Below are 19,179 nucleotides of genomic sequence, written 5' to 3'. Positions count from 1 at the left end.
TGGGAGAATTAGAAAGGTCTAAGGAGCGCGCGCAGGCGGGAATGGTGAAAGGTGGAATGGGGTTGGTTGCGAGTCTGTGCAGCTCGCAGCCCTGGAGATCCATGGGTAGGTTCGCGCTAAGGTCCGTCAGTCGTCATCTTCGAGGACGCGCTTGCCTCCTCGGCAACGGGCGCCCGCCATTCACGACTTCCTGCACCATCTCCACAATGTCGAATGCCCAGAACGGAACAGGTGCTGGTCCGCAGTCACAGGCCGAACTCGCCCAAGTAAGTTTGCGGGAGTTCCTCTGTTCTGAGTGTTAACAGCTCTGGTAGGCGTTCAAGGACCTGCAGCGAGGCGAACAGACCGCCGCCGCCTTGGAGAACCACCTCGATTCGATCGAAAAGCAGATCGAGGCGCTTTTGGCCCAGGCTGAGAAGGCTGAGCAGGAGCTGAAAAATACTCCGGAAGAGGACGAGAAGCCTTCCAGCGAAGAAAAGGGCTCTTCATAATGTCTACCCAGAATGCGCCTGCTATAAGATGTATGCGACATACGCGCGGTTATACTTTCTAGAAAGATGAGAAAGACGCCACATAACGTACGGGCATCATGACCGACGGACACGAGTTCAACGAGCAATTTGGTCGTGGGTGGCGAGGCAGGACATAAGCATACATAATGTGCTCTTAGCAGAACGGACAGTTCCAACGATGGATTGATGGAGGACGTTCTGCGCTTCCAAATATCCTAAACATTTGTCTATAAGCCACCGACGGTCGAAGGCTTCACTTCGGAACCCTGCGTCTTGAAGACCTCGTCCAAATGGAATACACCATTACCGTCCTTCTCAACCACGCCTACCTCGGTGATGATGCCATCAATAAGCTCCGCAGGTGTGACATCGAAAGCAGGGTTCCACACACCAATACCGTTCGCCGCTATGCTGATAGTCTCGACAACACCCAGATCCAGTGTAACACCGTCGTGTCTAGGTCCTTTGACAAGTGTCACTTCCTGTCCGGGGCGTTCTTCGATGACAATGTCGGCTCCCGATTTGGTCTTGAGGTCGATAGTAGTTCTTGGTGCGGCAACGAGGAACTTGACACCGTGATGCTTTGCAAGAATGGCCAATGAATAAGTTCCAATTTTGTTGGCGGTGTCACCGTTCGCGGCCACTCGGTCGGCTCCAACCACAATACCCGCGATGTTCTCGCTCTCACCGCGCAGTCGGAGTAACGCTGCCGCCATGGAGTCAGTGATGAGAGTTGCCGGTATCTTGTCGTGAACCAATTCGAACGCAGTCAGCCTAGAGCCCTGGTTGTATGGTCGTGTCTCAGAACAGAAAGCGTGCTTCAAAGATCCATTGCCGTGCAGTGAGCGGATTACACCAAGCGCAGTGCCATATCCAGCAGTTGCGAGAGACCTGTAGGATTAGCCGCTGGATTTTGTTGATGCAGAATGGTACAAACCCTGTGTTGCAGTGTGTCATCATGCTCACAGGTCCCTTCTTTCCTGCCTCGGTGTTCTTGACTATCCACTCTGCGCCATGCTTGCCGATACTCTCGTTATCGCTTACATCGTCAACAAGCATCTTCTCCGCAGCAGCCACGTACGCATCTCTCACGGCTTCTCCACTCGCTCCCTCACTCGCAGCAGCTTCCTTGGTAATCTTTCGAAGCTTGCCTGCTGCATCTGCAAGGTTGACGGCAGTTGGTCGGCTGGTTACAAGATAGTCCAGCTTTTCTGTAACGAAGATCTCGACCTCCTCAGCTACCGATGAAAGCTTCATGTTGGTGAGTTCGACTGCGAGGGCGAGAGCAGCGACTATCGCGATGGCCGGTGCACCTCGCGTCCGCATCTCTTTGATGGCGTGCCATGCATCAGTGCTGGAGTAGATGTGGTCATATTCTTCAGCATGCGGTAGTTTCAACTGGTCCAGAATCTCGAGCTGGCCGCGTGAGTATTTAATCGCCTGGAGTACCATTTTGAAGTTTTCGTAGAATGGTGTGTCACTTGAATGCGTGGCAGAAAATTTCTGGATGGTGAGCGTTGGGTGTCAACAGCCCCATCGCGGGCCCTGGCGCTAACACGTGGGAGCGCTCAACCCAGGCATGCGTGCGGCCTCATCTAGGTTACACGACATACCCGCACAAAACATACACGACCCACCGCCTGGCATCGATGCATCGCTGCTACTCCACGATCCGTAGCTCTCGACGCTTCGGCATGACGGCACGCGATGACGAAATTTAGCCACGTGTGGCTCGGTGCCAAGGCTAGCTCCAGCCACCAAGCAACGCACCTGCCGGTATAGGCCACGGCCTCGCTGTTCTAGCCGGACCAACATGAGCTGGCCGTATTGATAATCCACATGCATCGAGTAACGGTCTGTATTAAAGGAGGCGCACATGAATTCTGCAACTAAACCTTCCATCTTCACTCGAAAGTACCGCACTTCAGCCCTGCGAGAGCCGCAAAAAAGGGTCCGTCAGCTGCAAGGAACCGGCAGTGAATAGACCGCGGTTGTCCCATGACGACGCCAACACTCGGACTTCACGCATATACCCTACGGCCCTGCGCGCCCAATTGCTCCTCTGCACCTCCGCTCCCGCTCACCCTCTAGATATCCCTAGTTGTTCGTCGCATAAGAACTGTGTTGTCCAACCAAGACGTTTTCGGTAACCACGCCCGTCTCTAGTTCTTCCCGATAGGCGGAGAAAAAGACCCACATCCTCACTATTTATCTTCCCCAACACCACACGCAGAGCAAGCCACCCAGCCAGAGAACATTACTGTGCACATGCGCAGACCAGCCAATCGCCGCATCCTACCTCGCCTTACCTCGCCGTGCCTTACTGGACCCTCGTAGTTTGGGCCCGATATCGATTGGAAGGTCAGACGAGAGAAATCGCCACGCCTCGAACAACCCCGCGCACCTTTGCGCCAGTTATATAACGATGCCCCTCATGCCGCGCTCCAACTCGAGCGTTGGGGTAAGCACCGCAGTCATGGCCTCCCAGGAAGAGCCCATACAGCCCTCGTACCGAGGCTACGGCACAATGGCTTCCCAGCGACCTGCGCAACGCCAAAGACGACACTCATGGCACACACGCCCCTGCATGCAGGAAGCAGAGAACTTCCAGGTCTTGGTAAGTTATATAGGCATATGCGCTCAACAATTTGCTGACAACGACAGCTTCGTAACTTTCTCGTCGAACTAAACTGCCGCATGGACTTTCTGGAAGACTATGGCCACCTCAAATACGATGCCGGAGTTGAATACGCATACAACACACTGCTCGCCGTCCGCGAATCCTGCTCGAAAATGTCCGACGGCGCAATCGAGGCCGGACGGCGGCAGGCTTCTGTCTTCGTCGAGACCTTGGAGGGACGATACAAAGATGCGATGGAACGGAAAGAGACATTCGGGGAGAAAGTCCTGGAAGGAATAGTGCTCATGGACAACTATCTGACCGAGTTTGAGACGCGCGCATATGCTATAAGAGACGGATCCATTGGCTCCTATGCGCAAGAAGTCTATGAGGAAGGTCGGAGAAAGATGGACGAGGGAATCGAAATCGCAAAGGGAGTGGTAGACGGCGGTCTCGACAAGGCACGACGCGCGCGGGAAACTATCGAACTCCGAGTTGAGCACGCTGTGCAACAAGCCCTAGAGCGAGCAAAGGCACACGGCCTGATACGCTACGACGACCTGCCCGAGCCATGGCGAGTCAACCCACACATCCTCAAAGGCTACCGCTTCCAAGAAGGAAAGTGGGCCTGCGTCCGATCCATCTTCGGCCTGCACAACGAGCTGATCAATATCTGGACACACCTTCTCGGATTCATCATGGTGCTCGCCATTGCCTTTTACTTCTATCCTTCAAGCACCAACTTCAGCATGTCGACCAAAGCCGATATCTTCATAGCAGCAGTCTTCTTCTTTGCGGCATGCAAGTGTCTGGCCTGCTCGACCATCTGGCACACCATGAACAGCATCTCGCACCAAACACTGCTCGAGCGCTTCGCCTGCGTAGACTACACAGGCATTTCCCTCCTCGTCGCCGCATCCATCATGACAACCGAGTACGCCGCCTTCTACTGCGAGCCCGTCTCGCGCTGGTCCTACATGTGCATAACAGCACTACTCGGCATCGGCGGCGTGATCCTACCCTGGCACCCAACCTTCAACCGAGCCGACATGGCCTGGTTCCGCGTCCTGTTCTACTGCTCTCTCGCCCTGACTGGCTTCCTGCCCTTTGGCCAGCTCGCCTACACCCGTGGCCTGGAGTGGGCGCAGTACTTTTACGCGCCCATCACCAAGAGTCTACTTGTATACATTACCGGTGCGTTACTGTACGCGAGCAAGACACCTGAGCGCTTCTTCCCCGGTCTGTTCGATTACGTGGGCTGCTCGCACAACATCTGGCATGTTGCTGTGCTGGGAGGTATCATCTTCCATTACATGGCTATGCAGACCATGTTTACGCAGGCTCTTACCAGGGCTCAGACTAGCTGCTCTGTGTACTAGGAGCATCTTCTGATGACGCCTTTGACCATACCTCTTACTTCTTCTTTCTTCTCTTTCCCCTTCTTCCTGTGGAGCGTTCGGCATTGTGGAGCGAGTTGGTTGTTTGCATTGGGTAGGCGTCTGACCTATAGATGTTGAGATGGTGGGTAGATGAGAAGGGTCCGGTCGGCGGATGCCATGCGGGACGCTGTATCTGAACTCATATAGACTGTCGATAATTACTACATCATGAATCCCTGAACATTCATCCCAAACTCCGCCTAACAATGTGCACCTTTTGTACGAGCCATTCATTTCTGTACCTGTAACCTTTGAATCAGACACAACACGCCGAGTCTAATGTATGCCTTTTGTCATTTAGACTCCCGAATGCTTCTCTAGATAAAACTACCTACCTAACGTTCCCCAAACGCCGTTCGCTATGCAAATAATCCATTGCTCTCCTACCAGCACCACTTCCCCTCCCCATCTAATGACTATCCGGCACATCCGGCAACCTCTCAATAACATACTTCCCCTTCGCCACACTCACAATCGGCACACCCGGAATCTTCCTCACCCTCCTCTTAAGATCCCTATCATTCGTCGCAACCAGATAAATCCGATGCTTCTGCACGCGATCCACAATACAGTCGTCCGCATACGTGCCCTTGTGCTCGCACTTGAGCCGCTGCCAGCGCTCGTCGCGGGCAATTCGTAATGCGATGCGGTATTTTGGACCGAGTTTCTCCAGCTCGGCCATTACGCACGTTGTTATTATGGGTACGGCTTTGGCGTAGAGGAGGTCCATGAGCGCTTTGTCGAGCTCGAGCTTGGCGTGCACGGTGTGCGAGAGGAAGTTTGTGTCGACGAGGACGGAGTAGGGGGGGCCGAGGGCGGTGTTGGCTTGGAAGAAGAGGGCGGAGGAGACTTGGGGGCTGGTGGGGGTGTTAGTTGGAGAGAGGATGGTGGGGCTGGGCGGAGCGCGTTGGCGGTTTTGTCTGGAGCTTACATTTCTCGCTTTGCCTTGTTTTCTTCCTCTTTCTTCTTTGCTTCTAGCTCGCCGGCCATTTGGTTCTTCTTACTGGAGCAGTGTCAGTATTGCTGTCGCGAATGGTATTGGGGAACGTGGTCGCATACAGTCGTGCATCTCGTTGGCCTGAGTATGTTAGTAGAAGCTCATCCAGAGCATGTGCTGACCATACCGACTATCCTCTTGGTTTGCGCAAACTTGCGCGTTTTCTTCTGGACTCCCATATTTGCTGAGTGCTAGGACTCTTCCGTTCGCGCGCAGCCTTAGTCGATATGTAAAGGCCTTCTGTAGATTTCTGCGCGGCAGGCGATATAATTTGGGTGCCGCGATAGCTTGCGCAGGGTCGGGAATGGGCGTGTCGTGGTGGTGAATGTTCGCATACCACTTTTGCTATCGATAACGCGGGCAACTTTTTGATGCCAAGACATTCAAAGGTCGCCGGAGCTCATGAGGGCCATAGCACCGATTGGAGGAACGACGGCTGCGCTAAGCCTTAAACACGATGCCCAGGTGGTCACGCAGGTCCCAGAATAGCAGCAGCGTTCCTGGTAGGAGGATCTGTCAACGCTGGCCCTGCATACAGGCCGTGTTTTTCCTGCATCCCTGAGCCAGCAACGAGGTGCAGACGTCAACCGTCGGCTGCTCTGAAGAGGCCTGACACGCGGACGACTCGATCACCGCGAAGAAAGCACCAGCTTCCATTACTACGCTTTTCGATTTTCGATAAATCCCCATCGCTAGTCTGCGGCCATCCACACATCACGCGAACGGGGCGCTCAGGCTGCGCGTATTTGCCCAGCGGGTCCTCGACTCCGCCCCTTGTTACCCTGACCCCGTATCCGTCTTGCACTCCACCATCAGCATTTCCTCTCGTTCCCCGTCACTCGTTTCGGCGCTTCTCTGTCCTATCGATATCCCCAGCGACTGCATCCCCTCGTCGTTTCACTGCTTTTCTTTCACCAAACCATTCCTGAAACACGTCGGTTGGAGTACACGAGCCTTGAACACCGGTTCTCCTGAGCCCTTTCGAAGACTGCCCAACGGCAACCCTACCTCCGCACACACCTATACACCACAACCACGATGCGGCCTTCCGTCGGCTTCGTGGGGCTGCTGCTCGTAGTCGCACCCATAGTCCTCGCCCAGATCGAGAACGCACCCGAACTCAACACCGTCGCGCCAGGAGGCGACGCGGCGACCAACACAGCCGAGACCTCCGCCGCCGAGACAACACAAGCAGCGACAACGAACGCTGACGAGACTGCTGCCACATCACAAGCCGCCACAACGGAAACCACCGAGGCAGCAACCACCGCAGATGCGCCCACCAGCGCGGCCGCCCAGACAGGGTCTACAAGTGTCTTCAACCTCGTGGGCGCACCAACACTGGCTGGTATCGGTATCCCAGACATCAAGGTTCCCGACACAGCCGGCGCTGCCTTTATGCAAAAGTCCGATCTCCCCGATGGAACCGTCTTCATATGCGTTGGTGCTATCCTCGCCTTCTTCGGTGCGGCAGTGCTGGCGTGGCGCGGTCTCGTTGCGTGGTCGTTGCATCGTTCCGTGAAGCGGGCGGCCATGGCCCAAAATCTCGCTGATATCAAGGCCATGTCAGCAGTGCCTGGCAAGAAGCGGGGGATGTACAATGTAGTAGGAGCAAGCTCGACCATGTCCCTGGATCACCTGAACGCCGCCCCCATTGGCAAGTCAAACAAGGCCTTCAAGGGCGCGGCTGCCAACACCGCACAGCAATCGCAATCGTCTCTCTTCTTCTCCCCAACCGCAGGTGGCGCCGCCGGTATGCGAGATTCCGTCCACGTAGCAGGCAACCGATCCTCCACCTACCTGCCCGCGGGATACTACGCCTCTGGCAACGCAGCACCCGCCGCCGGATCACCACAAATGCACATTGGTAGCCAGAACCCCAACAATCTTTCTGCCCTCTCCCTCTCCACACCAGGGAACCGTTTCAGCGCGAGATCCGGCATGTCACCACCAGAGTCGCCTTCACTCCCTCCATCGCGAGGAGGCTACGCCCGCGCCCCTCCATCACGAGACGGCCTCTCCAACTACAACCGCAACAGCGTCGCAACCCTCGGCCACCAACCCGGCACCACAAGAAGCCCCGTCTACGGCCAGGACAACAACACCGTCAGCCAATTATCGCTCAACGTACCGGGCGGCACGACTGTGCCTGGCGGCCGCACGCCGAGTGGATACCTCGACGACCTCTTTGAAAACCACGGCAACGGATCCAGAGAACGATTCTAGTTGGATCTCGAACAGCAGCCCGCAAAACAGCGTGTCGTGAGCGCGGGCAATTGTTCGCTGAAAAGCAGCTCGACGGCCGGTTATCGTTTCTCGTATAAGCCGGGTGTGGTGGCGAGCGCTAGAGCCGTGTCTGCGAGCACGATATCCATAATAGAAGATTACTACCGGGTATGAGTTGTACGAGACAAGAAAGGCAAGAACGCGTTATCGAGGTTGTTGTCGATAGTCAGAGAGAGAGAGAGACAGGAAAGGAAGAAGCCAGAAAAGAGCGGTGTCTTGTCTTGTTGAATATCCTCTTTGCTCATGCATGCCCCATTTTCGCGCGTGCACGTTTTTTTCTCGTTTTCTTGCTTTTGGGGTTCACGGCCGCAAGCTTGTGATACCAACATTATGCCGGTTTTGGCTTTTCTTGTTCTTGTCCGGCCTCTGCATTTGACTGTGGTACTGTCGGGCGGTTTGTTCGCCGAGTTCACTCCATCTGCGGTCTTTTACTACTATCTTCTCTTTTTCTTATATCATGGCTTCTCCTGTTACGAATGTAGGGTTGTGGAGCTCCTCTGTTATTTCTGGAGTTAGACAGGCGTTGAAAGAATCTGCGAAGGGGAGCGTGCATCAGTCTCTGGCCGTTTAGCCATGGCATGGCCATCGCGTTTTGAGCGAAGAGAGTGGTCTCTACTATTGTAGATGTAGATTCTGCATATTAGACCCCATAATGAAGTACTATTAGGCAAGTAAAACGATCGAGTCGCCGGTTCAGTGTGTTGACAGTAGTTTGGAGGAAGGAAGGAAGCGGCGTGTGCTGTGCTGTGTGATACTAGACTGCCGGTACTGGGTAGCGCTGGCGCTGGGGCTATCGTGCGGAGGTTGTGGAGTACAACATGCGATATGACGTCCCGGTGTGTACATCGTGTGCTTTGCTAATGCGTATTCGTTTAGCTATGTGGATGCACGGTTAGGACGGGTAGCTTCACCTTAGATCACAGATGAGGCATAAGACAAGTCAAGCACCTTATACACGAAAAGAATTGAACAGGTTTACGGGCTACATTAAGATAAAAGCCCGCAGAGTAGGTAACCTAACAGCAACGTAGGCTCTAGAGTGTTTAGTTTTTAATTATGTTAACGTACAGGTTGCGTTTTAGCTAGTACTTTAGTACTAGATTTATTAATTAAACTTATTCTAATTTTATTAAATTTAATATTTATACCTATTCTAGTAATTCTTTTATACGCTATATACTATAAGGCATTCTTAGACGCTAAAGTACCTTAACACTAAGCTAACTTATATAATATTCTTAGTATTTAATAATAACTTTATAAATACTATTTTATTTTTATTTATAATAATATTAAAGTTAATCTTTAATATTAGCTCTTTTACGTCTTATATTTAGTATTTTAAGTAGTATATTACTATTATAAAGTTAAGTTTATTAACTTTTATAGTATCTAAAAGAACTTACTATTCTACTTTTATAACTAAATAAACTTTTTATTTTATTAGTACTTTTATAGCTTTATTATTAATATTTTAAACTTTCTACTTATAGCTAAAGCTTATAAGTATTAAAGTAGCTACTTAAATATTAGACTTAAGTCTAAAAAAACTATATAAAGTTTAGATTATTTTAATAATTTATAGTATAGAGGTATTAACACTAGTTTATTATAGTAGTATAAGTATAGAGTTTTTAGACTTTATAAAAGTAAGTAGAGCTACTAGAGCGTAGTAGTTAATATAATAGTTTAGTTTCTTAGACGTTAGGTCTATATTAGTCTAATAACTCTATACTATATATTATTATCTCTAAGTACTTCTTATAAGCTTTACTATAATAATATTATAATTTAATATAATATTATTATCTAATTTTTATATAACTTTTATATATTATTATAGTCTTCTAAACTCTAATAGTAATCTAGTATTTTAGCTAGTTATCTCTAGAAAAAACTTATACTAATTATAACTATATTACTAATTTACTTCTCTAAAAACTTTCTAATTAGAAACACTTTCTATATTCTTTTATATAACGCTAGCTTTAGTTAGATTATAGTAAGCTTTAAAGCTCTAGTAACTATTACTTTTAGTAATACTACTTTTTTATTTACTAAACTAACTACTACCTTTACTACTTATAGTTAGTATAGTAACTAGTAGTAGTAGTTTTAGTTTTTATACTATACTACTTAGAATTCTCTTACTACTATAGCTTTTAGTTCTTAGAACTTTTATTAAGCTTTTCTTTACTTTTATAGCTTCTCTAATCTATATAATAGTAGCTTCTTTAATATTTTTAGTTTCTTTTAGAATAGCTTCTAGTATATATTATCTTTAGATAGTAGTTACCTTACTAACTCTAAGAATAATAATAATAATAATAGTAATCTTATCTAGATTTATTACTCTACTAATAACTATAAAAATAATTATAATTATAGTAACTTCTTTAAGCTACTAATAGGTAATATTAAAGCTATTAGCTTTACTAATAAACTACTTAATATTACTAAAACCTATAGTAGTAAGTAACTCTACTACTTTTCTTTTAGTAACCTACTTAGCTATATTAACTATAGTAGCGCTTACTACTCTAATTTATTTAACCTCTCTAATAAGTTATATATTACCTACTATAATAAGAATAGTAACACTAACTATAATACTACTAAAGTTCTAGGCTATAGTAAAGACTTTAATTACTACGTACCTAAGTTATTTATAAATATTTAGTTACTAGATAAGCCTATTATAACTCTAAGTAGTAAATAATAATAGCTTTCTCTCTTTCTAGAGTCTAGAGCTATTTTTTACTATACTATATTTTATATACCTATTAACTATAATATTACTAGTTATATTATTCTAAAGCTTAACCTTCTACTAAGTAGCTAACCTATTTTAGTAGTCTATAAGATAAATATATAAAGCTAGACTAAATATATTAGTAATCTAGATAAGACGCTATTTAAAAATAGACTTATCTATATATTATAAAATAGTGTTAAGCTTTATAAGCTTTTTTTTAATACTATTTTCTACTTTAATAATAATATAGTAGTATATATTAGTTATCTTAGAGAGACTTAGAAAGAACTTACTAATAAGCGTAATACTACTTACTTTCTATAGCTTTAGAATACTAAGAATAAAAAGTTTCTAGGTATTATTTAATAATAGCGACTTATATTTAATAGTAAAGTTATTAATCTAAAGAAGTAACTATATTTTATAAAAAGTAATACTTATATTACTATAGTTTAGTTTAAAGAATACTATATTACTATAGAGTAATAAGTTAGCTATATATATAAGTAGAAGAATATATATAAAAAGGCGTATAAAAAGAAGTATACTACTTATATTAAAGTACTTAAAGAAGTCTTTTATCTAAAGATACTTATTAGATAGACTTTATTTCTAGATTTTTTACTAAATAATCTAGATAGCTCTAACTTAGATAAGTTTAATAACTTAGTTAGTGCTTCTTACTTAAGCTACTATAAACGCACTACTAACTATTCTAATTTTCTAACTTACACACTATTACTTACTTTTACTTATAATATATAATATTCTAAGTAGCTTAAATCTAAAAAGTTTAAAAGTTCTATTAGTACTAGTATAGATACCTACTAGAAGTAAAAGCTAGATATTATAAGTTAGTTTTAAGTATATACTAGTATATTTAAGAATAATAAAAAGAAGTAGCTTAACTTTATTTATATAAAGACTAGTAGTCTAGCCTAGAATAGTATATTTATTAGCTAGTTTATTTCTAGCTAAAAGTTCTAATAAGTATAGTAATTTTAGAATATTCTTAACTAGAGCTATAGCTATCTTAATACTTACTATAATACTTATAACTTTTATAATAAGAAAGTAAATATAAAAGCTAGTAAGAATATTAGTACCTTTCTATTATACTTCTAAGCTAGTATTACTACTCTTTACTAAAATAATAAGAAGATAGTTTTTTAAATCTATAAAAAGCTTCTCTTCTAGTAGTATACTTATATTAAGTTACTTCTTAATAATAAGTATTATACTAATAACTTTACTATATTTAGTTAGAAGCTCTACTATCTAAAGTAGCTTTACTTCTTTATACTACTCTTCTATATAACTAAGAACACTAGTAGAAATAGAAGTAGAGAAAGAGGTAATAGTAGAGGTTATAGAAACTATAACTATAACTATAATATATTCTTAGAAAGCTCTAGTGCTATCTACTTTATTATTAATAAACTATATAAGAATTATACCTTAATAAACTCTCTCTAGGCCTAAGAGATAGAGCCTATAGCGTACTTTTTTTAAAATTAAATAATTATATAATTATATAATTACGTAATTATATAATAATATATTACTATATTAGACTTAATAGCAAACTTAAAAATCTCTAACGTAAGCCTAGATTTATAACTTATAATACTTATAACTACACTACTTCTACTACTAATATAATAGTTACTATATATAATTATAACGCGCTAACTACTTTACATTTATTACACTTTACTAATAGCTATTTAGACTATTAACTAGTAGCACTAGTACTAGTTTTATATAATTATATAATACTAAAAAGAAACTAAGTAAGTCTAGCTACGCTAGCATAAAGCCTCTAAACTAACCTAAGATACTTATATAATACTATATAATTACTAGTAATTTATATTCTATATATAATTATTTATAAGTCTAGCTATATTAGCTATATTACGTAACTACTACTTACTATCTACATTTACTCTTACCTACTTACTTATCTATCTATCTACCTATTCTCTATCTATACTAATAACTTCTAAGCTCTTATAGCTATAGTCTAAACTTTATAATAATACTTAGATTATTTTAGAGTACTTATAACTACTATTTCTTAGCTTACTAGCTCTATTACTACTATACTTATACTTATAGCTTATCTTTTATCTCTCTAATAATTTTAAGCATTTCTAACTTCTAGAGTAAAGTTTAAAAATAGAGTTCTTTTAACTATATTTACCTTTTTACTACTATCTATACTAGCACTATTATTATATTATATATTATATCTACTCTTTTCTAATACTTAAATTTTTTCTAAATAAAGGCCTTATCTTTCTTCTTTCTTATAGTATAGTATATAAATAGTGTATTTATCTAAAATAGCTTAATAATAAAGAGCACGTCTATATAAAAATAAGTATATAGTACTTTATTTTCTAGATTAAATTCTTTTAGTAGAATAATATCTATAAATATTACTATAATATTCTTAAGATTATCTTTATATATCTACGCTTAGAGGTATAAAGTATTAAAGGTTATATTAGTATTAGTAATACTAACTTTATAAAAAACTAAGCCTATTAGTAGTACTAAGTAACTATTACTTAGACTAAGTACTAAAAAGTTAGAAGTACTTACTTAAGTAGTAGATATAGAAAGAAAGGCGTTTAATATCTTTAAGGTAATATTAGTATTAGTATTAAGTTTAGAAGTTATACTTAGGTATTTAGCTAAGTATTTAGCTAAAAATTTAAATTTCTTAGAGATATAAGAAGCTTTTAAAGATATAAGAAGTTTTTTAAAATAGAAAAAAAAAAAAGAAAAAAAGTATTCTCTATATATAAAGCTTTTTATACTCTTTTCTAAGCTACTATTCTCTATACTATAGTTTACCTACGCAAATATCTTTTTATATTTTATAGTAGTATAGTACTATAATTTAATATTACTTTTTAAACCTAAAGTTTATCTATATAGTGCTTCTACCTACTTAGCTCTATAGCTAAGAGAAAGGCTATATTATACTATACTCTAACTTCTACTCTAACTTTTACTCTTTCTACTAAAGTTTCTACTAAAAGCTTTCTCTTAGAAAGCTTCTATATTAACTTTTAAGAATATTTTAATATTTCTATAGCTTTATAGCTTATCTATTACTACTTCTAAGTCTACTTTTAAGTATACTAGAGAAGCCTTTATTACTATTACCTTCTATAAGTACGTTATTATTATTATTAAAGTACTATATCTATAGTAAATATTAGAAAGAGAAAGTTTTATTAAATTCTATAGTTATATATAGTAAGTATATAGTGTTTAAAAAATATACCTATAATAAGATTACTATATAAAGTTACTAACTGCGTTTTATTACTTTACTCTATATTAATACTTTACTATAATACTTTAATAAAGACCTAAATTCTAGCTAACCTTAAGTACTACTTTAAGTATTACTACGCTAGTTATTAATCTAATAGCGCTAATACTTTTTATAAAAGTTAGAATAATATTATATTAATAGACTACTTTAAGAAAGTTTTTACTACTTTTAATAAAGCGCGTAAAACTATAAAAGTCTCTATTCTTAAGACTACTATTAGAGTTAACTCTATTTAGAGTTCTACTCTACTAGTATTAGTTACTACTATAGACACTTATATAGAAAATAAGTAGTTCTTAGTAATAGTTACTTCTAGAGACTTTCTAAACCTAAGAAATATAATAAATAATATACTTTAAAGATACTTATACTACTACTAACTTTCTCTTTTCTTTCTATTAAAGTCTATAGTAATAATAATAAACCTAATTCTATATTATAAGCTATTCTAGACTAGATTAAGAATCTAAAGAGCTCTATAACTCTATAAGTTTATATCTTTACTATTATAGCTACTACTATTTATAGCGCTATATATCTTTCTAAAGTAGATTAGTAACTAGTTTTTAAAAAAACTATTTTCTCTCTATTATAACTATTCTTATATATTAAACTAATAAATAACTTTAGTTATACTTTTATCTTTATTAATAAATCTTATACTTACGTAAACTACTATAAAATAATTAAACTATAAGATTCTACTATTCTAGAGCTAGTAGATAGCTTTTAAGTTACTAACGTTACTTATATAACTAGAGTAAATATTACTTTTAATAATTATAATAAGTAAGTTTTTACTTATATTATAAAACTTAGTAGTATCTAAATAATTCTAGGTATACTATAGTTTTAGTAATATAACTCTTAAGTAAACTAAAATACTATATCTATAATGTTTAACTCTAATTACTACTTATATTAGTACTTTTATAACTATAAACTTTATTATATTACTAGAAGTTAATACTATAAGTATCTAACTCTTTCTATATATAAACTTAAAAAAACGTATTATTTTAAAGTACTACTACTTCTTAATATTTCTTTTATCTCTAGCTATATAGCTATAATTTTAGTTACCTATAGAGAGAAGATATATATAATAACTATAGAGAAGATTAATAGACTATATAATATATTTAATTAGAAGTAGACTAATACGTAGCTTTTTTATATAGTAGGTATAAAAGTATTATCTAAAGACTTTAAGAAGTTCTAAGACTATATAGAGCGCCTAACTATAACTAAGAATTAAATTCTAGCTAAGCTTTTTAAAGTTTTTTATTCTCTCTACTATAAATTTAATCTATATAAAGCTAATAAAGTTCTACTTTAAAGAGATAAGCTTAACTATACTATTAAGATTTAGCTAGACTTTAATATAAAACGTTTATCTTAACTATTATCTTAATAACTATAGCCTCTATTAAAAGATAAAGCCTACACTATTAAGCTTTATATTAATAATATATTACGTAAGAAATATATTAAACATAGTATCTTAGAATAGACTATACTTCTACTAGTAGTTAAGAAACTAGAAAAGAGTATCTATATATATATTAACTATTATAAACTTAATATATATATAGTTAAAAACTATAATACTTTTTCTTTTATTTAGAATATACTTACTAAGCTATTAAAGATATACTACTTCTCTAAAGTTAATATTATTACTATCTTTAATAAGATCTAAATATAAAAGAAGTATAAGTATTTCTTAGCCTTTATTACTCTCTATAGATTATACTAGTATATAGTTATTATAGTAAAGTGTTAATATAGAGTAAGGTAACAAAATATAGTTAGTAACTCTATATAGTAATCTTAATATAGGTATATTTTCTAAATACTTTATATTTACTATATATAACTATAAGAATTAATAAAACTCTCTCTCTAATATTTACTATAAATATAGATAGTAATAACGTACTTATAAAAAGTAATAGTAATAAAGGCGTCTTTAGTAGACTTAGAGGTAAACTTAAAGATAGTAATAAGTAAGCTATAAGCTATAGAGCTAAAGAAATATTAAAATATTTTTAAAAGTTAATCTAGAAGCTTTTTAAAAAGAAGCTCTTAGTAGAAAAAGTAGAAGTTAGAGTGTAGCGCTTTTTTCTTAGCTATAGAAGTAGATAAGTAGAATTATAGATAGTGTAGGTAAACTTTAAGTCTAAAGTAATATTAAATTATAGTACTATACTACTATAAAATATAAAAAGATATTTACGTATATAAACTATAGTATAGAGAATAGTAGCCTAAAGAGAATTATAAAAAGCTTTATATATAGAAAATACTTCTCTTCTTTTTTTTTTTTTTCTATTTTATATCTTTTTATTTTAAAAAACTTCTTATATCTCTAAAAACTTTTTATATTTCTATAAACTCTAAATATCTAAATACTACTCTCTAACTTAATACTAACTAATATCTTTAAAGATACTTAACTTTAACTTTATTACTAATATAAAGGCTACTATTATAGCTACTACTAAGATAGCTACTTCTAGCGCGCTCTTTAAGAATTACCTAATAATCTAAAATATAAAATATACTACGTTAAATAAGCTAATAAATAACTATTACTATAACTAGAATATAATACTATTTACTATAACTATAGTTCTTTTTAATAAAAAGTAAGTATTATATACTACTAAGTATATACGCGTAAAGCTAGGTATAACTTTTAAGTCTAAGAATAGAGTAATATTAGATAGACTTTATTATAAGAGGTAGTTAGTAGTTACTATCTTTATAGTAAGTAGACTATTTATAATAATAAAGCTAGATATATTAACTACTAAAGAAACTTTTATAGTATAATAGTATAAATAGCTAAAGGCTCTAGAAGTTAAGATTACTAAAAGTATAGTGCTAATATAAAAAAAAGCAAACTTTATAGCGCTTACTCTAGAGTAGTAATATAATAAGTAAAAGTAGAAGATTTTTTATTTTCTTTATAAGATATATAATAATAAAAGATAAGTAGTAGTATATATAAAAGGTAGTAGTAAGAGCTAAAAACTTATTAGTATAAATAGAGAATAAGTAGGTAGGTAGGTAAGAGTAAATTTAGATAGTAAGTAGTAGTTATGTAATATAGCTAATATAGCTAGACTTATAGATAATTATATATAGAATATAGGTTACTAGTAATTATATAAGTATTATATAAGTATCTTAGATTATCTTAGAAGCTTTATACTAGTAATAAGCTTACTTAGTTTCTTTTTAGTGTTACGTAATTATATAAAACTAGTACTAGTACTAGTTAATAGTTTAGATAGCTATTAGTAATATATAATAAATATAAAGTAGTTAGTCTATTATAATTACGTGTATAGTAACTATTATATTAGTAGTAATAGTAATAGTAGTAGTAGTATAGGTATAAGTGTTATAAGTTATAAATCTAAACTTACGTTAGAGATTTTTTAAGTTTACTTTTAGAGTCTAATATAGTAATATATTATTACGTAATTATATAATTACGTAATTACTTAATTTTAAAAAAAGTACGCTATAGGCTCTATCTCTTAGGCCTAGAGAGGCTAGTATATAGTTATATCTTTTAGAATATATAATAGTTCTAGAACTTTCTAGATTTATATTAATAATATACTATATAAATACTTAAATAAGTTCTATATAGCTTATCTTAATAATATTATTATCTTTAGTAAGATAAAGAAAACTTATAATAATTATCTTCTACGTATAGTAATAAAACTTACTAATATAGAGCTACTTATAAATATTCTTAAGTTAGAATTTATTATTTATTAAATATACTAGTTCTATAATGTAGGTACAACGTAGCTAAGTAATATAGTATATAATTATAATATAAATATATTTCTTAAATACTTTTATTTATAGTATATAGTAGTATATATCTTTAATATAATTTAGTTATTAAAAGTAAGCTATAAAGTTTATAGCGTCTATAAGCTTTACTTAGAAGAAGAGAGTAAAGATAGCTAAGCTTCTAGTGTTTTATAAGTCTATACTAAGAGTATAAAGAAATAGGCTTAAGTAGCTAAGCTTTTCTTAGTTTATAAGTTTTATACTAAAGTATAGAGAAATTAAAAAGTTATATAATTTTATATAGCTTAAAAAGTATCTATAATATTAAACTTTTAAATAGATACCTAGTTTAAGCTATTATACTATATTTCTCTTAATTCTCTATAAAGTACTAAAAAGTCTAAGAGTACTATATTTCTCTATATCTTAATAGAATTATAAGAGTTATAAAAGTTTTAAAGTATATATTCTCTTAAGTCTTAATAAAGAGTCTTAAGAGTTTTATAGTATATATTTCTTTTAAGTCTTAATAGAGTTATAAGAGTTATAAGAGTTTAAGACTATAAAGTTTTAATACTTAATACTTAATAGAGTCTTATAAAGTAGAACGCTTTATAAAAGTATACTATAATTCTTTTAATAAAGAGTTAAAAGGTAGATAATAACTTCTACTTAATAGCTCTCTATCTTTTTATTTATCTCTTTTCTATATTCTTATATTTCTTCTACTTCTATCTATTATAATTAATTAATATAGCTATTTATAATAAGATCTAGTCTATAAATAAGTTTAAACTTAAGTTTCTAGTACTATAAGATACGTAGTCTACTCTTTCTCTCTATAATAATTAGTATAAAAAGAATAAGTTTATACTAGACTTTAAGAATAAGAACTAGCTAATTATAAAAGACTATATCTCTCTCTATAATAACTACTTCTAGAACTTCTCTAATAATAGTATAGGTCTTACTATAAAGTAGCTAAAAGATAATAAGCTTATAAGTAATTTTCTTCTTTTTATAGCTAAGTATAAAAAATAGACTTTTAGCTTTATATCTATCTAAGACGCCTTCTTCTCTATATAGCTAGTATAATACTAACTTATAAATAATAAGTTTAAGTAAAGTATACCTTAGTTAGATAAGAAGAGAGAGTTTTTAATAGACTTTTATTAAAGTAGAAGAGTAGTTATAATTACTTAATTACAGATACATAATTACTTAGCTCTTAGGTATATAGCTAGAGATTTTATTCTAACTTTCTTTAGTAGTAGATTAATTATAATATACTTAATTATCTTTAATTATTAATTATCTCTAGCTCTAATAGTTATAAGCCTAGCTACTTAATTATAAAACTAATTCTTACTATATATTAAAGCTTACTAAAAGA

General features: G+C 36.6%; 5 protein-coding genes across 5 annotated transcripts; 3 read left to right on the top strand and 2 right to left on the bottom strand.

Annotated features, from left to right (window-relative positions):
• Nucleotides 1-206: 206 nt before the first annotated feature.
• J4E92_009386 (uncharacterized protein) lies at nucleotides 207-491 on the top strand (the record flags this gene model as incomplete). Its single annotated transcript, XM_051500734.1, has 2 exons — nucleotides 207-266; nucleotides 315-491. The coding sequence occupies 2 exons, from the start codon at nucleotides 207-209 to the stop codon at nucleotides 489-491; spliced, it is 237 nt and encodes a 78-aa protein (XP_051349081.1).
• Nucleotides 492-739: 248 nt separating this feature from the next.
• Nucleotides 740-1,964, bottom strand: MRI1 (S-methyl-5-thioribose-1-phosphate isomerase; the record flags this gene model as incomplete). Its single annotated transcript, XM_051500733.1, has 2 exons — nucleotides 740-1,403; nucleotides 1,450-1,964. The coding sequence occupies 2 exons, from the start codon at nucleotides 1,962-1,964 to the stop codon at nucleotides 740-742; spliced, it is 1,179 nt and encodes a 392-aa protein (XP_051349080.1).
• A 973-nt stretch (nucleotides 1,965-2,937) lies between these two features.
• J4E92_009384 (uncharacterized protein) lies at nucleotides 2,938-4,511 on the top strand (the record flags this gene model as incomplete). Its single annotated transcript, XM_051500732.1, has 2 exons — nucleotides 2,938-3,129; nucleotides 3,177-4,511. The coding sequence occupies 2 exons, from the start codon at nucleotides 2,938-2,940 to the stop codon at nucleotides 4,509-4,511; spliced, it is 1,527 nt and encodes a 508-aa protein (XP_051349079.1).
• A 469-nt stretch (nucleotides 4,512-4,980) lies between these two features.
• Nucleotides 4,981-5,747, bottom strand: J4E92_009383 (uncharacterized protein; the record flags this gene model as incomplete). Its single annotated transcript, XM_051500731.1, has 4 exons — nucleotides 4,981-5,428; nucleotides 5,503-5,574; nucleotides 5,631-5,649; nucleotides 5,696-5,747. The coding sequence occupies 4 exons, from the start codon at nucleotides 5,745-5,747 to the stop codon at nucleotides 4,981-4,983; spliced, it is 591 nt and encodes a 196-aa protein (XP_051349078.1).
• An 859-nt stretch (nucleotides 5,748-6,606) lies between these two features.
• On the top strand, nucleotides 6,607-7,794 carry J4E92_009382 (uncharacterized protein; the record flags this gene model as incomplete). Its single annotated transcript, XM_051500730.1, has 1 exon — nucleotides 6,607-7,794. One exon carries the CDS (start codon nucleotides 6,607-6,609, stop codon nucleotides 7,792-7,794), a length of 1,188 nt encoding a protein of 395 aa, XP_051349077.1.
• Nucleotides 7,795-19,179: the final 11,385 nt, after the last annotated feature.

The sequence above is a fragment of the Alternaria infectoria genome (assembly GCF_024043175.1).
Source record: "Alternaria infectoria strain BMP 0036 chromosome Unknown scaffold_23, whole genome shotgun sequence".
Taxonomy (NCBI): domain Eukaryota; kingdom Fungi; phylum Ascomycota; class Dothideomycetes; order Pleosporales; family Pleosporaceae; genus Alternaria; species Alternaria infectoria.
Note: the sequence above shows the minus strand (reverse complement) of the source record. Positions and strands in the feature narration are given on the sequence as shown.